The sequence below is a fragment of the Gavialis gangeticus genome, unplaced genomic scaffold (assembly GCF_001723915.1).
Source record: "Gavialis gangeticus isolate Ggan-Ray unplaced genomic scaffold, GavGan_comp1, whole genome shotgun sequence".
NCBI lineage: Eukaryota > Metazoa > Chordata > Crocodylia > Gavialidae > Gavialis > Gavialis gangeticus.
In genome coordinates, this window is record NW_017729019.1 from 9,904,166 (window position 1) to 9,922,071 (window position 17,906).

The 17,906-nt window shown below is 51.1% G+C and overlaps 1 protein-coding gene and 1 long non-coding RNA gene across 3 annotated transcripts in view; one reads left to right on the plus strand and one right to left on the minus strand.

The window, feature by feature from the left end:
* The first annotated feature begins 2,120 nt into the window (after window positions 1-2,120).
* Window positions 2,121-10,913, plus strand: LOC109295279. The gene is made up of 2 exons (XR_002096715.1): window positions 2,121-2,314; window positions 10,173-10,913. It is a non-coding gene; the product is annotated as an uncharacterized LOC109295279 (long non-coding RNA).
* Window positions 10,006-17,906, minus strand: part of PLXNA2 (plexin A2) — a 361,775-nt gene continuing 353,874 nt past the window's right edge. For both annotated transcript variants that reach the window (XM_019514044.1, XM_019514043.1), the window contains 5 exons: window positions 16,131-16,321; window positions 15,598-15,767; window positions 13,118-13,330; window positions 12,861-13,011; window positions 10,006-11,750 (listed from right to left, as the gene is read on the minus strand). In XM_019514044.1, the coding sequence (XP_019369589.1) occupies window positions 11,655-11,750; window positions 12,861-13,011; window positions 13,118-13,330; window positions 15,598-15,767; window positions 16,131-16,321 (821 nt within the window). In that variant the 3' untranslated portion in view covers window positions 10,006-11,654. The remainder of the gene's footprint in view (window positions 11,751-12,860; window positions 13,012-13,117; window positions 13,331-15,597; window positions 15,768-16,130; window positions 16,322-17,906) is intronic.

A 17,906-nucleotide genomic window follows, 5' to 3' on the forward strand; every position in this document is an offset into this window, starting at 1 on the left:
CACACACACACACACACACACACACACACACACACACACTCCATGCCCAAACCCAAGCCCTGACCTCATACATTCACAATTTCAAAACGGTACTAGCACATCAGCAGTAAGCATCATATAGTCCTGGGCTGAGGCTGTAGGCTGTCCTATGCTATGCATGACAGCTGGCCAATTTCTCAGAGGAAGGTTAGAAAAAACCCCCAAATCTTACGAAGTATTCATGAGAAAAAACCAAAAACCCTTCCTGACCCCTAACTGGTGACTAGCAGAAGCCCTGATGCATGGGAATTAAAGCTAGTGGTATCAGAAGAAGAGCAGCATGTCAAAGGCCAGTTTGCTGAGGGCCAAGCTGCAGTAAAAAGCCAACAGGACCTTGGACAGTAGCTGTCTTGACAGGTAACGTGCCCAAAAACTGTCTCCCAACCTTGCTGCAGAAAATCTGGAGGGGTCCAGAGGAGGTGGCCAAGAGGGAAGACCTGAAGGGAAGGCTGGAGAGGGAAATGTTCTTTCCCAACAGCTCCAGTCCCTGGCTTGGCCAAGGGTTGTGTTGGCCAAGCTGAAGGAACAACCAAGTCTCCAAGCTGCCATCTCCCTCCAAGAAGTCAGCGAGAGGAATTTGCCTGGCTCCCTAACTGGCCACGAAACGCTGACAGGGCGAGGGCTTTAAGCAGCAGTGCTATCTGCATTTTATATTAACTTTGCTAAGCATCGTTTGACCTTGTCAGTACAGATAAAGCCCTGTGAAGTGCAATGCCAGATAAAATGTAATTTTAATTAAGTATAGTTATATCCGGACAAAGCGCAGCTGAATACAAATGACCCCGTGGTTTAATACTTTCAATTCATATTGAAATTTCTTTTGAATCTGTGGGGCTGTGAGAGTCAATGACCTCCCAAAAGGGGCAAGTAAGGTGGAGATTCTTCCCCTTCGCGGCTGCCAGGTACCTGCCACCATGCTTGATGGGTCGTCTCCAGCGCAATACAATACGCAGCTGTGCAGCCCCACTGGACCTTTCTGATCCTGAAGGCTTCTCTTATCCTCCCCATGCTACCTGTTGGCACCGGGTTTATGACCGCCTGGAACAAGGTATCTGGGTTAAATCCTACCCCTCTCATTTAGGGGGGTCCTTGGCATTTTACATGCCATTCATTTACTGATTTTTGCTACAAACTTAAATCAACCCATGACATGGGCCAGAAGCGATCCTTCTGTGTTCAGAATAAAACTGATTTTATTTTCTTCCCCAATAAATAATTTAAAAATCAACTGGATGATTGACTGACAGGCTCCTAAGTCAGCCTCAGAGGAGCCACAGCCTGTCTAATGGCAGGAAAGGGGAGGGCGAGGGGGCATAACTGCGTGAGTAAAGACTACTGATCTGAATAGGGGTTTACAGAATCAGGCCACACATTTCTGATGTTCATGTGATGTTTGGTTCTTGATTTGAGGAAAGCAAAAGAGACAGACCTGCCCACAAATCACTAATAAGTTGTATTTGCCCTGGCTGCTCACGCTAAAACAGGCAGACAAAGTGTCAAATGCTTACATAAAACAATGTCCTGATCAGAGGGAGTACCCAACCCTCAGCTATTAACCACTGAGTACTCAGCTAATAGCTTTCACCACTGGGGCTAGATTTATCCTTTTTAATCTCTAAATTAAATAAAACAGAGCCCCTTTGGAAATGCAGCAAAGCCCTCTTGCTCCAGGCCACCACGTTTCCTTTTTATGCTTCCTTAAGGGTCTCTGTTTTTCTGTCTCTTCCCATCACCCAGAGTAATTTGGGACCATTAGAGAAAGTTCATTGCTGTAATTGCAACCATATTGGTCATTAAAGTTGACAGACAGCTGTTGAGAAAGTCACTCGCTGATTCCCGCTCCTCTGCGAATGCCTTGCTGTGTTTGCTAAATCGGGACTTTGAATTTATGAAAAGGAAGCAAAATCCATTTTACCCCCAGGACCAATATTGTCAGGGAAGGAAGAGTGCTCCAAACTCAGCCCTGTCTGTATTTATAAACAACGCTCACATACCTCTTGCTTAAGCAGAGGCAAACTGTTCATTATTTACTTGATCCAATAAAGATTTCCCCCCAGCTCTCGCTCCTGGTTTGAAGTCAGTAATGCATTTTGGAAAGAGAGCTCATCCCTCCCGCCTCTATTTTGGAGCTGCTAAAACAGCAAATCTTAAATAACTTGTCTGAGTTTCAGGACCTGAGAGAGGAGAGAAGGCTGTGCATTTCCACGGAGCATGGGACGATCTCAGCACACCGGGGGCCAAGTGTTATTACCCTTCGTGCTAGAGAGGGGGAAAGGTAAGTGGAGAAATGAGAGGCCTGCCTGTGTCTAAATGAACAGTTGAGGTAAACCAGGCTCCAGTCTAAGTGCAAGGAGTTAGTCCCAGAGCCTGGGGATTATCCTGTCAAAGGATCCCTGACAAGTTATACCAGGTGAGACCCTGCCTTGAGACACCTAAGAGCTCAGTTGACACAGTGAGGCAGGTGCATAGATGCAAGCAAGGATTCATTTTGCAGCCATGCTGGTTTGAGAGAGAGAGGTACAAAAAGCTCTTGGGTCAGAGGCAGTATCTTTCATTAGAACCACTAAATAGTAGCAAAGAAAGGGGTTTTTTTTGCTACTATTTAGTGGGTCTAATAAAACATATCACCTCTGACCCACGAGCTTTGTGCATCTCTAGTTACAAACAGATCACAGATGTCCTGACTCCCCAGTCCCTGATCTCATCAGGCAACCTACCTGCTTCCCACTTTGTCACCCTTTGAGCACCTGTCCTCACCTGTAAGCGCAGGGGGAGAGGGGAGAAAACCTTTTCAAGAGTGACTTGCCTGGCGGATTGCTTGTCACCTCTCAAGGAGAGCAGCCGCGGGGAGTTACAGCAGACAGACTTCAGATGCATACTGCGGTGCCTGCGCTTACTTGCTAGGTCTTACGCGCTGTTCCTTTTCTTCTGCGTTGGAAGAGCATCCATGCAAAGTTATCTCGTGTGGTTCGGCTCCACCAGATGTGCTGCCACAGCGTCGTTCTGCAAACAGTTGAAGACAGATAAATCCTTCAGACAGCTGCTCCTAGGGGTGCCCTCCCCAAGCCACTGCCAGCAGCATGAAAAAAAAGAAGAGTTTGGCTCCTTTTCACTTCTTACCAGAAACATCTCTCCCCTACTCCCTAACTAGTGACCAAAGTCGTCGTGCGGGTGCTTGCGAGCTAGAGGGCAGTGTTTTACCTTCTTGTCCAGCCCTGTGACTGCCAAGGCCTCCGTAGGCTGTGAAAATAAATTGGACATTAAATATTTTATTTTGGATCTCCTACTACTGAGTTATTTCTGGTGCGATGCAGCAAGTAAATATTTTGCGCCAGTATTCACAATAAATCCCACGCACTGCACGCCAGGCAGTAAGGGCCCACTCCAGATTCTTTTTGAAACCAGTAAACTTTATTTATATATAACAACAGTACAAAGTGAGTCCTTGGCTTGCAAAATAGGAGTGTTTCATATTTACAATAGGTACACAATAATATATTAGAATAATAACAAAACCCCCTTTTTTTTTCTCCTTGGAACGCTTTTAAATACTTAAACTTTCTTACATTTTTTTCCCCACAACACTTGTAAAAACAACAAAAACCAGACAACCATTTAAAAAAAAAATATAATACAGAACTCCAGTGTGTCAAGTATCACGGGGACAGGTGGACGGAGCGGGAAAGGGTTGGGCTGTGTGGTGCAGACAAAGTATACAGTCAGATTTAGTGTATCTCGCCGGCCCACCAAAACCAAAATAAAATAAAAATAAAAATGATAAAAAAGGGTCTTATGATGAGCATTTCTTTAATTTGTAAGGGACGGGTCAAATAAATAAAGAGCCCTTTGAACCCCACATATCTTTGCTTTAAAAATCACATTTTTTAATTTTTTTAAAAATTTGGTTGCTACCTTCACATCCCCCTTTTTTCATGACTGTCCCCCTGCAGAAGGTGCCCTCAGCAAGTGAACTTTCTCCGCGGTACGGCGGGGATGGAGCTGGCTGTGATACATTCTGAGTATTAGCAAGAATGAGGCAGAAGTAAGGACTACCGGCCTGCGCTCTTGCACTTTTTGACGCCTCCCTATTCAGGCACGTGCCTGCTCTGGCCAGGAGAGGAGGGGACCAGCATTCAATGTTTCCCCAGGCCAAATGCAGCACAGGGGCCAGATATTGCAAGGGAAAGCCTGCTCAGGAGGTGACCACCTTGAGTTTGCAGGCTCCAGAGACAGGCGCCGGGGTTTGGGCAAGTGCCCCTGTGGTGGGGGCTATGCCAATCTTTGGAGCCTTTTGCCAATGGCAAGGAGGGAAGGTGGGGATTGGGACGGGGACTTCTTCCACCCAAAGGAAGAACATGACGGCAGGTGGGCATTTTTAGCCAGCACGGATAAACACACGGACACTGCAGCATAAACAACACGGGCAGGACACACGGCGTCTCATCTGGATTCAAAGGCCTGACTTATTTCATGTAAAATCCTGACAGCTATGGCAGCCACAGCTGCTCTAGCAAGGGGAGGAACTGCTCGCTTAGCCATTTGCTCCAGGCTGTGGGTTGCTGACGGGGCAGGACACGGCACCCCGGTGCTCGCACTGCCCCCACGGCTGCTGTGGTCGGATGCTCTGTGCCTGCCACAAAACCCGGAACGGATCCGGGGACAGCCGGGCTCCCCTCCTGCCCCCAGGCCCTCTTTGAGACAGTCTCCAAAGCTGGCTCACTGCTAACAGGACCGGTAAACCAGGGAGGGGATCAAAAGGGGTAGGACAGAGACCAAGAAAGCTTTGCACTGCACACTTGTCCTTAACTGAGTCCGGAAGAAGCGCTCAGCACGTTACCAGGATTTCTGGCTTCTCACTTTGCCTCAAACTAGACCAGGAGCCCTGGAGAAAGGGGCTTTTGAAGAGGCAAGGGAATAAAATGAAGCACTTGCTTTCAAATTGGGGGCCTTTGTGGAGGTAGGAGGGAATCGTACTCCCTCCTGGTTGGGTGGATACATCATTCACTCGCTAGGAACTGGGCAGAGATATTTTGCTCGTTCCTCTTTCTAAGAGAAGAAAAATATGTTCAAAGGTTTCACAGTGTCTAAGACCCTGCCCTTCGAACTGGCCTGGCTGAGCTACACGTAGGTGTTGTGGTTTGGGGTGCTCAGGCTCTGAACCGCACCCCACGGGTATCTATTTCGAAGTCAAACAGCTCCTTCAACAAACAGCTCATCCCAACAGAAATGTTTCCAACAACGTGACTGCCCTGGCCACGTCAGCGCTGGGCGGCTGTGTATGTGTCGCACACGTAAGGCCTTTGGCCCCTCACTTGCTGATCTCAAGAGGCCTGGGGCAAAGCAGAGCGGGGCTGGGGGGGGGGATCGTGGAGGTTTCACTGAAGACACATTCACAAAACAGATCGGACCGTTCACCTAGCTCTACCTAGCAAGTAACTATATACAACGTCACAGCTCCGTATTATTGGCTTACGGTTTATGGTACACGTGGACTACTGAAATAGGATGACTGAAGCTGTGCTGGCCTCAAATGCATCGTGGATGCTGGTTGCTTGTCCTCCTTTTCTGAACCCTTTTGTCTTTCCTGCACAGCACAGTCACTGCCGAGGTTTCCCCCTGATGGCCCAGCTTGTTCGAGTCCATCTATTTTTGTTTCATTCAGTTTGGTGAACTAAGTCCTCATGACAGGTGAATGCTGACAGCCCTGGAAAATGAAACAGAGCTGCCGGTGACAGCCAAAAACACTGCCCTGCAGCTGCTAATGGGAAACAGTACAGGCACAGGCTTAAAAAAATGTTTCCAGAATAATTCTCCGGCCCCTGCTCTGCCCCAGGTGGAGTTACACTCTCAAGGGCAACACACAAACCAGCTTCCCTCCAAGTCCCTTGCAGCAGCGAGCGGTTAGCAACCCTGCAAACCAGACCCTGCATGCACGTCCACACCGGGCACCAAGCAGGAGGCACTCAAGCCAGCAGCCCCAGCTGGACGCCTGGACTCGTGCTCATATAGGGCACTTGCACACGTTATGCATTTACACATAGAGCCCGGAGCACAAACGCCGAACCGCCGAGTCCTGCTGCAGGGCTCCCCTACTCAGCCTGGACGTCGCAGACAACCCGGGAGGCGGATGGAATAGGGAGAGGCTCCTTTTTTTTGGTAAATTCCATATAAAACCCTTACCAGCAATGGCATACGTCCTCTTAAGAGGACATGGGTGGCCTGGCTGTTGGGATTGTCACAGGGGAAAGGCATTGAACACCTGTGAGGCGAAGGGTTTTATCACCCAGCACTGGGATTTCCTGGGGAAAGGCTGGCCTCCCGCATACGCAGATTCAGGTTCATGACTCATTTCAGTCCCCCTTTCCACGGCTCTGCTCCTTCACAGCCTGGCCCTGGGGTGTTTTTCATAACACTTGTTTGTCATGAATTAAGCTACAGTCCGTTCCCCGCCGGGCTGGACCTAGGATGGCGTCAGTGGACCTTAGCTCTCCCAGCTTTACGTACCTGGCAACCCCCTCCCCTACCTCTCCTGTGGGAAGGAGTGGGCCATCTGAGCTCCATGCCAGCCTGCTTCTTGGAGAGATACACCACTGTGGGGCAAAGGCAGCAAGGTCCAGGCAGAGGCAAGCTTGGCTAGGAGTTAGGACTCTGGCATAGGGGGTTTTAAAAAAGGCTTTCAAGGTGGAGAAGCATTTGATTAGCACCTTGCTACCCCTTGGAGTGGGTGCTTTGATGGCTCTGGATAATGCTCAAGTGCAGAAGATTAAATAGAATTATTTAAACAGCAGCACCAGACACAGATAGTCCAGAAATGACGTCTTCTGCTTTGATGTCGAAACACCTGAAACAAAGCCGACCGGAGAATCAAAACGCCTGGGCGCGTTTCTCCCACCCGGCCTGGTGCGGGGAAGGAGGCGCAGAGCTAGACGTGCAATCATTTCATCTGCGGCAAACCCGGGGCCTCCCTGCCGACCGAACCTGGCGTGGGGCTTGCCTGCGGCGCGCACACCGCTCCGTGCCGAGATCTGAAGCGCCGGCCCCAGAGGACTGAGAAGTCGGCTGTAAATTGGGCATCGGATCACAAGAGCTTCGTCACATAATTTCCTGCAAGCATCCATTATTCACGAGAACCAAAGAAAGGAGCGCTGAAGAGACTTGCTCGGTCACACTTCAGCCACTCCTGCCCCAGCCTGCAGCAGACTGCCCCCTTTGCTGCCTTACTACGTCCGGTCCTGTTTCAAGCGATTCAAACACTTTGGCTTCAGCCGCTTCCCTTGGGACGCTATGCCACAATCTAATTAATGCTCCCAGGCGGCAGGCACATTCCCCTTTTCCTCCGATGCCTTTGCATACACGCAGCAATTAATCCCAAATACTCTCTTTCCCTCCTTGTGCTTAGGAGCATTCCTTGAGCATGTGCAGCTGCCCCTTTCCCCAACCCTTCATATTAGACATGTCTTGTTCCCTCCTCAGTGACATCCAAGCCCTGCAAGCATTTTAATTTTTCCCTAGTCCTCTGCACTTGGTGGGATGAAGAGCCCCACAGCTGTTTTCCAAGCCTCCAGACAGCAAAGGAGGAGAATGATGCTAAGGGATGAAACAACTGGAGAAGAGGAGACCGAGGAGGGATTGAATAGCAGCCTTCACCTCCCCGCAGGGGGGTTGCAAAGAGGATGGAGCTGGGCTGGTCTCAGTGGGGGCAGACGACAGGACGAGGAGCAATGGGCTCAAGCTGCAGCAAGGAAAGTTGAGGCTGGATATTAGGAAAAAATTCCTCGCTAGGAGGGTAGTAAAACACGAAACAGGTTACCCAGAGAGGTGGTGCAGTCTCCATCCTTGGAGATTTTGAAGACCCGGGTAGACAAAGCCTTGGCTGGGATGATGTAGTTGGGGCTGGTCCTGCATGGACAGTGGGTTGGACTAGATGTGACTTCCCGAGGTCCCTTCAACCCTTGTTTTCTATGATTTTAAGCATGACTGCTGAATACACCCGGCCTCGGGTGCTATAACACGCAATGTGGATGCTGCATGCTGCTAAAGACAGCCTCTGCATACTGCCACCCCCAAGGCTTGTGCAATGACCTTTATACAGCAGGCAAGAGATGTAGGATCTGCAACGTATCCCCACAGCACCAGGGAGCTGTAGGCAGGGACTTCAGCCTTCACTAGACAGAAGAACAGGGTAAAGGGAACCCACGCTGGAGAAGACAGCTGGGCAGGGAGACGGGCAAGGTGTGTGTGATGCCTCCTAGCAGAAGCCCACTGTTCCAGGCCTAAACCTAGTTAGACAGGGGATCTTTGATGAGTTGACAGGAAGGAATTTGGACTACAAGGTCCAAAGCAGGTCCTGGTAGGAGCATGGGAGTTCTCCCATCAGGGTGCAGAAATGATGCCAAGCGACTCTGGAGAACAGTTAAGCAGGCAAAGCGAATCGGGAGTAAGAAATACTTGAAGCAATGGCTGTGACCAGAATGCAAGGCTGAACAAAGGTGCGCATTGATCATGTGCGGGATTGCTGTGAACAGCAACAGCAAAAACCTGGGGAAACTGAAGTCTTTTTGGGGCATATCACAGATCTGCCTCTATGCAATGTCAGCAACAGAGGGCAGGTCAAGTTAGCAACTGCTCTAATGACTAGATGGTGAATTTATTAGGGTTGGGATGCCAGGCTTTAATAGGATGACCTGGCAGATTCTCCCTGTTCTGTCTGTGTAATTAGACTCCTGGTGCAGGTAAGGGAACCTGGGAAGGAAACCCCACTGATGATAGGCAGCCTGTCTCTGTGCTGGTCTCCACAGATCCCCTTCTTGTACCCATGTCTCAGTCGGAGCCTTCTAGTTACAAAGCTTAGGCTGTAGCGAATGTCAAAAACTACAGCTTATTGCACCAGGATGGTCATTAGTATTTCTTTCGGGCTACTAATAGGGCCCAGAGAAACTCACCTAAGTGGATTACCAGAGGAGAGTGGGCTTGGTGCGGCTTTCAATGGAGGATAATTGAAACAGCAAGTTTCCTGAGTACTTCTCCGAATGCTTTTCCCTCCCTCCTTGTTGCTGTCTGCATTCAGACTCCTGGGACTCTCGCTGCCTGCTTAAAGCACCAGTTTGAACCTGCACGTCCGCGACCAGAGAGCTCCCAGCTCCCTTCTGCAGCAGTGGGCTGGGGGTGGTGGCTGGCTGTGAAGTGGTATTTTCTTTGCAGCGCCCTGGCAGCAAGCTAAGACCCCATCCCTGCACAGGCACAGATTGCCAATGACCGTGGCACAGCTCTGTGAGCCCAGGGACCCAGGTGGTCGGATCCCAGTGCAGCACTGCGGCGCAGATTGTGAGCGGGGACTAACAAGAGCTTAAGTACAGGCAAGCTTCAGCCACACCTGCAGCCACTGATTCCCCTTTCAGCTCTGTGCAAATGCACAGACAAAGATGGATTTCAAGACGAGAAGGCTGCATACTCCAATGGTTTTGCACTGTAGGTTCAGCTCCTTCCAGCTGAAAGCTGGAGGGTGAGTGGTGGGGGTGAGTCTGTGGGCCCAGTAACATGAGGCCTTTCCCTCCCCACACCCCTTCTAATGTTGTTGGGAGGATGCGGTTGCTTTACCGGAGTCCTGCGGCGGAGCGGATCCTGCGTAAGTCATAACAGTACCTAGCACGCAGCACCCGCACGTGTGAGACGGCAAAGCACCCATGCTCCTTTGGCTTCAGCCAGACCTTCACATTGCCAAGCCTTTGCTAATCTTCTCACCCCACCAAACACTGCTCCCTCCACTTCAGAAGCAGGGGAAAGAGTACCGCGCAGGTGAAGTGGCTAGCCTGGGATCAGTCCCTTCACAGCCGAGCTGTTCCTAGCCTCTCTGCAGGGAAACTTATGGCCGGGCATTTTCCCATCAGGTTTTGACTCCATTAGACAGACCCACGTAGCTACTCTGCTGCAATCGCCAAGGCTCGCATGGTCGATACTTCTATTTCCATTAGGTCTAATCACCTTGTCCTCCCCACTGCAGCCTGCACAAATATCAATATTTATTACAGAGAGAAATATTTACAGCATTCCATCCACCTCTTGGCACTCTTTAAAGGACATGAAAGCTTTGGTCTCTTTTAAAGGAATAACACTCACATACATTTGTCTTTCAGTGACCACAAGAAGATGGGCTGCTCTGGCCGCTAGAAACCAAACCTACCGAACGAGACACAGAGACAAAGACGACGACGACGGCAACGGGAGTTGGCACTCGGACTGTGTGGGTTACGGCTTTCTCTTGCCTAGCGCAGAAATTTCTACCCCTCCCTCAAATGGAAATCAAAGTCTTAGGCTTGACCTTGGGTGACCTTGCATATGCCGGGAGAAAAATGCGAAACGGCGTCTGTCCTCATTTTGTCTGTAAGGGTAAGAGAGTCTTAAACAGAAAAGCAATAAATACATCATCTCACTATGTCTACTCTTTTCAAGTATCACTTGCTGTAAACATTGGGTTTTTGTGTGTGTGTTTCAACCGCAAGAAATCACATTGCAGCTGGAACAGAATAGCACTAGCCGGCCAGCACTCCAAGCAACTAAGAAAGCTCCAGCCCAGCTCTGCTTGACTGGGAAAGGTCAGCCAATTGGTTTAGCTCAAATTGCACCTGCAGAAACCTACAATGCACCAATTTCAGTTTAAACCACACACGACTTCCTTCGTTTCACGCGCCACAAAAGGCAGAACATTCCTTAGGAACCCGAATGTCAAGCAAACAAAGATCCCGCTGAATGGTGGCACCTGGCTGGAGCTTTGTGTTGAAACAGCATGGAAATAAAAGAGGGGAAAGTTTAGAATCAGATCCTTCCTCCTTCAGCGGTAAGTGGGATTTAAAAAAAATAGATATATCGACACTATATAAATACACAGATAAAGCTGGATTTCAAGACAAAGAGGTCGAATGCTCTGATGGTTTTGCAACTCGGGTAAAGTTCTTTCCGGTGCCTATAATTTACTCAGCTGTTGGCTTTCTTTCCGGCTAAACTGTTATTTTCCTTTGTGTAAAACGGTTTGGTGCAAACTTGTGCTCATATTTTTGTAAGTTCCCAGGAAGAGGAATAATGGGATTTTCCAAACTTTCTTATTAGCATAAGAGTCAGTTCTCTGAATGGCTGAGCCACACACTACAGGAACCTCACATGAGAGAGAGAGAGAAGATTTGGAACTGAACTTTGTTGGCAGAAGTATCTCGGTGGCCACCGTGGTTTTTGTTAAATTTCTTTTTTTTTTCTTTTTCTTTTTCTAAAAAAAAACCCCCTTTAAATAAAGTTTTTATGATTTCCTAATATACATCACACGGTTTTCATGCAAAGCAGCAGTCATGGAGGCCTCCAGACTTCCTTCTTCCATACATACGACTTGAAGAGTTGATCCATCTGGACCCTATTTGGCTTGGGGATGCATTGTCTTTCTAGCTGTCTGCTCAAACTGGAATCTAAGTGATTTTGAACTCAGTAGGTATCTGGGCCCAGCTCTGCTCCCACCAGAGGAAGTCTCAGTACTTATAGGTGTCCAGTGCCTTCCCTGCTTGTTCTTACTCTTAGTTCCCGAGAGTCTTTGCAGTGACTATTCCCTTCTTGTTGAGCCTCGTGTCCTTTCTTCAGCTCTCGATAGACATGGCACCAATGAGCTGCTCTACTTTGTATGCCAAGCGCTGCCTGCGCGCCTGCTCGTCCTGCTCCAGGGCTCCGATGATCTGGTACAAAGCAAGAGAAAAAGAAATCAGCACGAGATGGACAGGTCGAGCAGACAGACAGACACTTGTGGGTGGGCTCGTGGCCCAGTGGGTGTTGATGGCAACAGGCAGCAGCAGTTTCTAGGGTAGGTGCAGTATGCTGACTCCTTTCCTTGGGCAATAGAGTAGCAAGAGCCAATGATCCTGGTGAGACTGAACGCCTGGAAGCCGGTTAGCGTAAAACTCCTGAGCCCGTCTGGGTTTGCCCAGCCTTCTCCAGGGACTGGGAGGCTCAAGGCACATTCCCTAGTCCAGGTGCACTTAGCGCTTGGAAGCTGAGCCTGGCCTGATACAGTAAATCCCTCCCTTTAGCTCTTCTCCTCCAAAGAAATGTAAATAATGAAAGACGGACGCCAGCAGTGAGGGCTGTGCCATCCTGCCCCCATACCGCTTTGTCAGCCCCTTTGCTGCACAGCGCCGGCGTGATGCCGCCATTCCCACTCCGGTGTCTCCGACTCCCTCTCGCCCGTCTCATTTCACATGCAAGTTCTGAAATGTGAACCCCTAATCGGCAAATAGCCGTGGCATGGTCCTGCCAATGAATACGTGCAATTAGATGCCCAAAGCCTTCCTTTTAATGGACGTAATTGCAAAATAGCTTCTTCTCGCCCTGCAAATGCAGGGGGAGAACAGATGGTGAGAACTTGGTTTCAAGTGATGCATTCATTAAAGGAGCCCGTGCTGCCAGGAATTCTCTGCAAATGCAAGCCTGCTTCCCCGTGCAGTGGGACTCAGGCTGCGCTGGCAGTTCCCAGAAGACAGGCATTTTCAAGGAGGTTTGCTGGGTCAGGAGGATTTTCTACCGTGTTAAGGAGTGCGCTGGACTGCATGGGTGTGCCAAAGGTCTGGGATTCTGCATCACCCACACAGTGATAGGCTGTCAGGTCTATAGACTAAAGCCCTCAAGGCACAGACAAGGGTGGGTGGGAAGGAGCCACAGAGAAACCTTCAGCCCTGCTGACTTCCCAGTTGGCTTGGAGGGGAGAGAGGGGAACTCTGCCTCCACCACTCCTCACCCCGTCTGCCGACCCTTGTCTCTTCAGCCGGTCCCGAGAGAGAAAGCCCACTCACCTCTTCGCTATATTTGCTGACGTAGGAGTAGATCTCATTCAGTGCGCTCAGCATGTTGAACTCCGTGGCGTGAAGGCGCGACTGCTCCGCGAGGTAAGCGTTCATGTCCTGGTCGCTGATGGCCGGGAGCTTTGCAATGTCAGCGTAATACCTGGGGAAGAGTGAGGCAAGAGTGAGGGAGCGGGAGGATCTGGCCCTCCACGGGCACAGCGAGGCACTGCTGCCACCGCGGCTCCCAGCCACGCGCTGATGCTGACCTCTCCACCCAGCTCTTGTAGCTGGGGATGTCCTTGGCGTACAGCAGCTTGTTGGAGGGGGAGTCCTTGCCCAGGCGGTGCTCAGAGGTGGAGCAGGAGTCCATGAAGGTCTGGGCCACGACTGAGAGGCAGGCGTCCGTGATGCTGCCCTTGTGGATGTCGAACACAAACTGGGGGTTCTTGATGACGTTCACCCAGAACCGGAGCGGGAGGCTGAGGAAGAGCACAGGAGTAAAGAGCGAGCCCAGATCCGAGAGGCCGGAGGGCAGCTTCCCTTTCCCATGCAAGTGAGGTGCCCATTTGCTCTGCAACCCTGGCATGCACAAAGCAGAAGCAATGGCTCTGCGAGTAGGACTGGGCGAACCTCACTGCCAAACCCCTAACTGGGCCTGGGGTCTGTTTGTCTTTGGCTTGACTTCCCGGTGCCTTTGGGACAGACCTTGGCTCGGCTACCTGCCTCAGACCCAGCTTCCTGCAGGCTGGCCCCTGCCCACCCTGTCCTGTGGAGCAATGGCAAAGGGTGCTAGAGCCAAGGGGGTGGCAGGAGCCGTCAGTCCCAGCCCCAGTCCTTCAGGTTCGACAGCTGCAGTGGGAAACCTTTGTTGTTCGGCACGGTTTCCTTTCATAGCTTACAACGTGCTGCTTTCATTCGGGCTTCCAGCATTTTTATCCTAATAACTCCTTCTTCTAAAGCTCTCTGCAAATTGTTTTTAGCTTCCCATCGCCTTGGTGGGGAATCCAGCTTTTGCAGATGTGATGATTAGAGGCTTTTTAAGCCCTGAGGGATTGGGAAGGGGGACAGGGGGGTGCGGGGAGAGAAGGGAGGAATACAAAATCTTGCTGGAGCTCCCATATGTTGAGCTTTTTTTCCAACTCCGAGGGAAATTTCTAACCCACAGAGCTTTTAATCCTAAAATCACAGCGAAGGCAAAGCCATAATCACACCGGTTGTCTGGAGGACGTGGAATCCGAGCCACAGTTTGTGTCAGCTGCGCCGGTTCGGAGTGAGCTCCACTCGCCCACCCCTCTCGCCCTGGCAGAAACCTTCCAGGAGTTGCCGAAATATTTGGGAAGGAGCAGCTGCTAACTGAGCTGCCACCTTGGAGCATTAGTGGCATTCCCCCGTGACGCTACCATGCCCAGAAGGGCTGGCAGGTAGCCCCACTTCTGTTCCTTTTGGCAGCCTGGCTCGAAGGTGCAAACCTCCCTTGCCTTCTCCAGAGCGCAAATCCTGATACAGAGGAGAAGCTGGCTTTGTGGTGCTGTCTGTGCATCTCTTATATAGGTCATCTATGGAGGTGCGTGTCTACCTGGCCTTCCGGCTGTCTTCAGACTAATACAGCTAACAGCCTCTCTGCTTATGGCTAAAGACACTGCCTGGGAATCAGTTAAATTCCTTGCTCTGCCTTGGACCCTTCAAGTTACTGACCTGTGTTTCCCCACCTGTGGTCAGCAAGGCTTGTCTTGCCTATTTGGGTGTTAGCCCTTGGGGCCTGCATTGTATCTCTCTCCATGTACAGCGCCTAGCGCTATGCAGCCTCCACCTACTGCTGGCAGACAAATGGGGCCCCGGCACTGAGGAGCTGGAGGCATCTGGAAATTATTGGGGCTGCTCGTGTACCAGAATGAGGAATCAAAGCAGGTGGGAGGAGAAGCCGGCGACGGGCAAAGTTAGTGAGCTGTCATCTGTCTGCCGCTCCTCCCTGCAGCCTTTTGCACTGAAAGCCCCTGTGCTGCATTCCTTGCAGGGGAATGACATGGAAGATGCTATGAAAGCCCAGCCCTTGTCTGGACAGTAAGGGGGAGGAGGGTTTCCATGAAACCCCACATGCTGTATCTTCGCTTACCCTAGAATAACCTCGGAAAACCACTGGAAGCCATTAGCAGTTTTCTGGATGCTTCATGCCCAAGAAAATGACCTGATTTTAAGAGATTAGTGCGGTGCATGGAGCAGACAGGGAAGGAGCGCTTGGCTTAACTCTCGGCTGTGTTTAAGCTCTGCTTGGCTCTGTCAGTCATGTGGAGACAGAGAGCTGTGAGTTGGACAGCAGGAGGCATCTGTGCAGACCCGGATGGAGTTGCAACAGCTCTGTGAGGCTTTCCAAGGCTAAAGCAAGAGCGCGCGTAGCCCTCAGGGATCCTGGGACTGGAAGAGCAGGGGTACGGCAGCTCCCGACTCAGAAGCGTGGCTCAAATGCATCGGTAGCATTGCCTGGGGGTCTAAAGCTGCATGACTGGGACAGCAAAAGGCTGGACGTCTTCTTGGGGACAGCTGATCCAGCATCCTACCAGGGGAGCTTTGAATCCCCTCCTTCCATTGCACCTCACCACGGCCCGGTGGGGAGAATCACTAGTCCCCACTCCCACCACCATAAAAGCAAACCAGCAGGACTTGTGCCTCCCAGACAAGGGGAAGGGGCCAGGTGTGTGTCAAAGACAGCGGGCTGGGGTGAGGTCTGTCCCTGCTCCCATGTCCCTACCAGTTACTTTTCCAGGTGTGCCTCACGTCCGTGTCGTGGATGCTGTGCTTATCCGCTTGCTCATCCAGGAAGTCGAACATGTACTTGATGGCCAGCGGGAGCGCGCTGCCCCGGTGCACGGTGCTGAACAAGGTCTCGAACAAGTCGTCCACAAACTTCTGCAGCGTACCCTGCCGGGATCAGCACCAAGAGGGTGAGGGGAGGGAGACACACGGCCTAGGCAACATGGCAGGAGCGGACACCAGGCTGTACTTAGCCTGTAACAGTGGTACAGCTCTACAGCCCGGAGGAATAAGCAAGGTCAAGCCCTTAAAAGGAAGGTCCAGCTGCACCGCGGAGGAGCTCCTGCTGTACCGCAATCTAGGGACCAGGTTCCCGGTGCCCCACTCCTGTGTCCAGCTGCACTACGTTCATTTTACCTGCTTACCAAAGGGTGAAGGGGCTTCATTTGCAAGCTTTGGGGCTCTAGACAGGGCCTATGCCGTGCGTCCCATCACACAGATCAATTCAGCTCCCAGGCGCGTGGCGCTTACCTTTGTAGCTAGAAGCCTGGTCAGGTAGATCTCAGACACCATCTTGCTGCCTCGGTCGCCTTCCTTCTGGTCCCCGTGGTCGTGGTTTTTGACCAAGTGCCAGACCTTCACCCCACTCTCCAGGTCAGGGGTGATCATGGGTGCCCGAGAGCGGAGGCTGTCGGGACTGCCCGTGTACCGGAAAGAGGAATCTGAGCAGATGGGAAGAGAAGCCAGTGATAGGCAAAATTAGTGAGCTGTCACCTCTTTGTCTCTCCCCTGTGGAGCCCTTTGCACCGAGAGCCTCCAGGCTGAATTACTTGCAGGGCAATGAAATGGATTGTGCTGCAGATGTCACCAAAAGGCGGCATTGGCCAAAAGCAAATGAAAGAGGAAGGGAAGAAGGTGTTAACTGCAGCTCAGCTTTCTCTCGGAAAGGAGCAAGGTAGGGGCCTGGCTATTTAGGAGACAGGTAGAAGGGTGTCTCTGGGCAGATGTGGCTGTACATCTGGGCGAACCAGGCCTTGAAATGACCACTAACCCCTGTGGAAAAGACCCTGCTGATGCCATTCCACCGGCTCACTGTGATACTGCTGCTACCTTTAGTTTAATGGATGCAAAATTCACTGCTCCCTCAACCCTCCCCTGTTGGGGTAGGGAACTATGGCTAGGTGATGACTGCAAGGATGCCTGCCCCTTTGAGTGCACCCATTGCTTTTGGTGCACTTTTAAAACATGCTCCATAAGCAGCCATTGCATTCAAGGTGCTTTCCTCAATGTAACTACCACTTTGGAGAGCCCGAGCTCTTGACGGCAGCTCACAGCTAATCATTATTTAACCAGAAAAGCTGTGTACTGCCCCTCCCGCATAGTCAGCCCATGCATTTGAGTGCAGCAAGTCAAAATGAAATGGAAACAGTGAAATGCCTCCCAGCAGGGGTGGGTGAATGGGTGGAGGAAGGATCTTCCAACCTGCACAGCATGTGGGAGAACCACAGGATCAATAAACCAGGTCTGTTGTGATCACAGAGCTCCCACCAGCCCTTTTTTCTTTCCTACTCAGAATTGGGGGACTCCTCCTAACTCGTCAATAGTGCGTCCTCGCATGTGCAACCCTGACGAAGTCGGTGCCATTAGCTACATGCTGGAAGTGAAGCCTGTTTGAAGCGTCTGCAAGACGGGGGCCCTAACGTTGATACTCAGAGCCTCTCATGGGCAGCTGCCCGATGCAATCAAAATAGAGGCAGGAGCCCTGTTATTTCTAAAGCCAGTGATTTGCTTCTAGAGACTGGTGTCAAGTTTAACAAAGGATGGAATTAAGCAGTAATTGAGTTAAGCAGCAGGGCAGTGCTGTGCTTATACCTGCCGTGTTCCCAGCCTGTCGGCCCCCACAGCCCCCGCTTTCACCACCTCCCTCCTGGCAGGCAGAAGTAGATATTTCTTTGGAGCACGTAAAAGCTGCTTCATTATTCATCACATCAGGAACCGGTGACTGATGCGAGGTGGGTTAGTTCCCTTGGGAAATGTGCTGCCTTGGTTCTTTCTGCCTTTGACAGGGGGGAGAACAACCTGGCGAGACCCCCAAGTGAGTGCATGGGCCACTCTGTTCTTTCCCTCCTGCAAGTACTTGTTTTGCAGGGGCCAGCTGGGCCTTCCCATTCTCCACTCACCCTTCCCAGCAAGAGTGACCATCAATCAGCAGAGAGAAATGCACAAACCATCACAAAACTCATCGTTTTGTAGTCAGTAGGGTCGGCAGGGACCTGAGCAGATCACCAAGTTCGACCCCCTGCCACG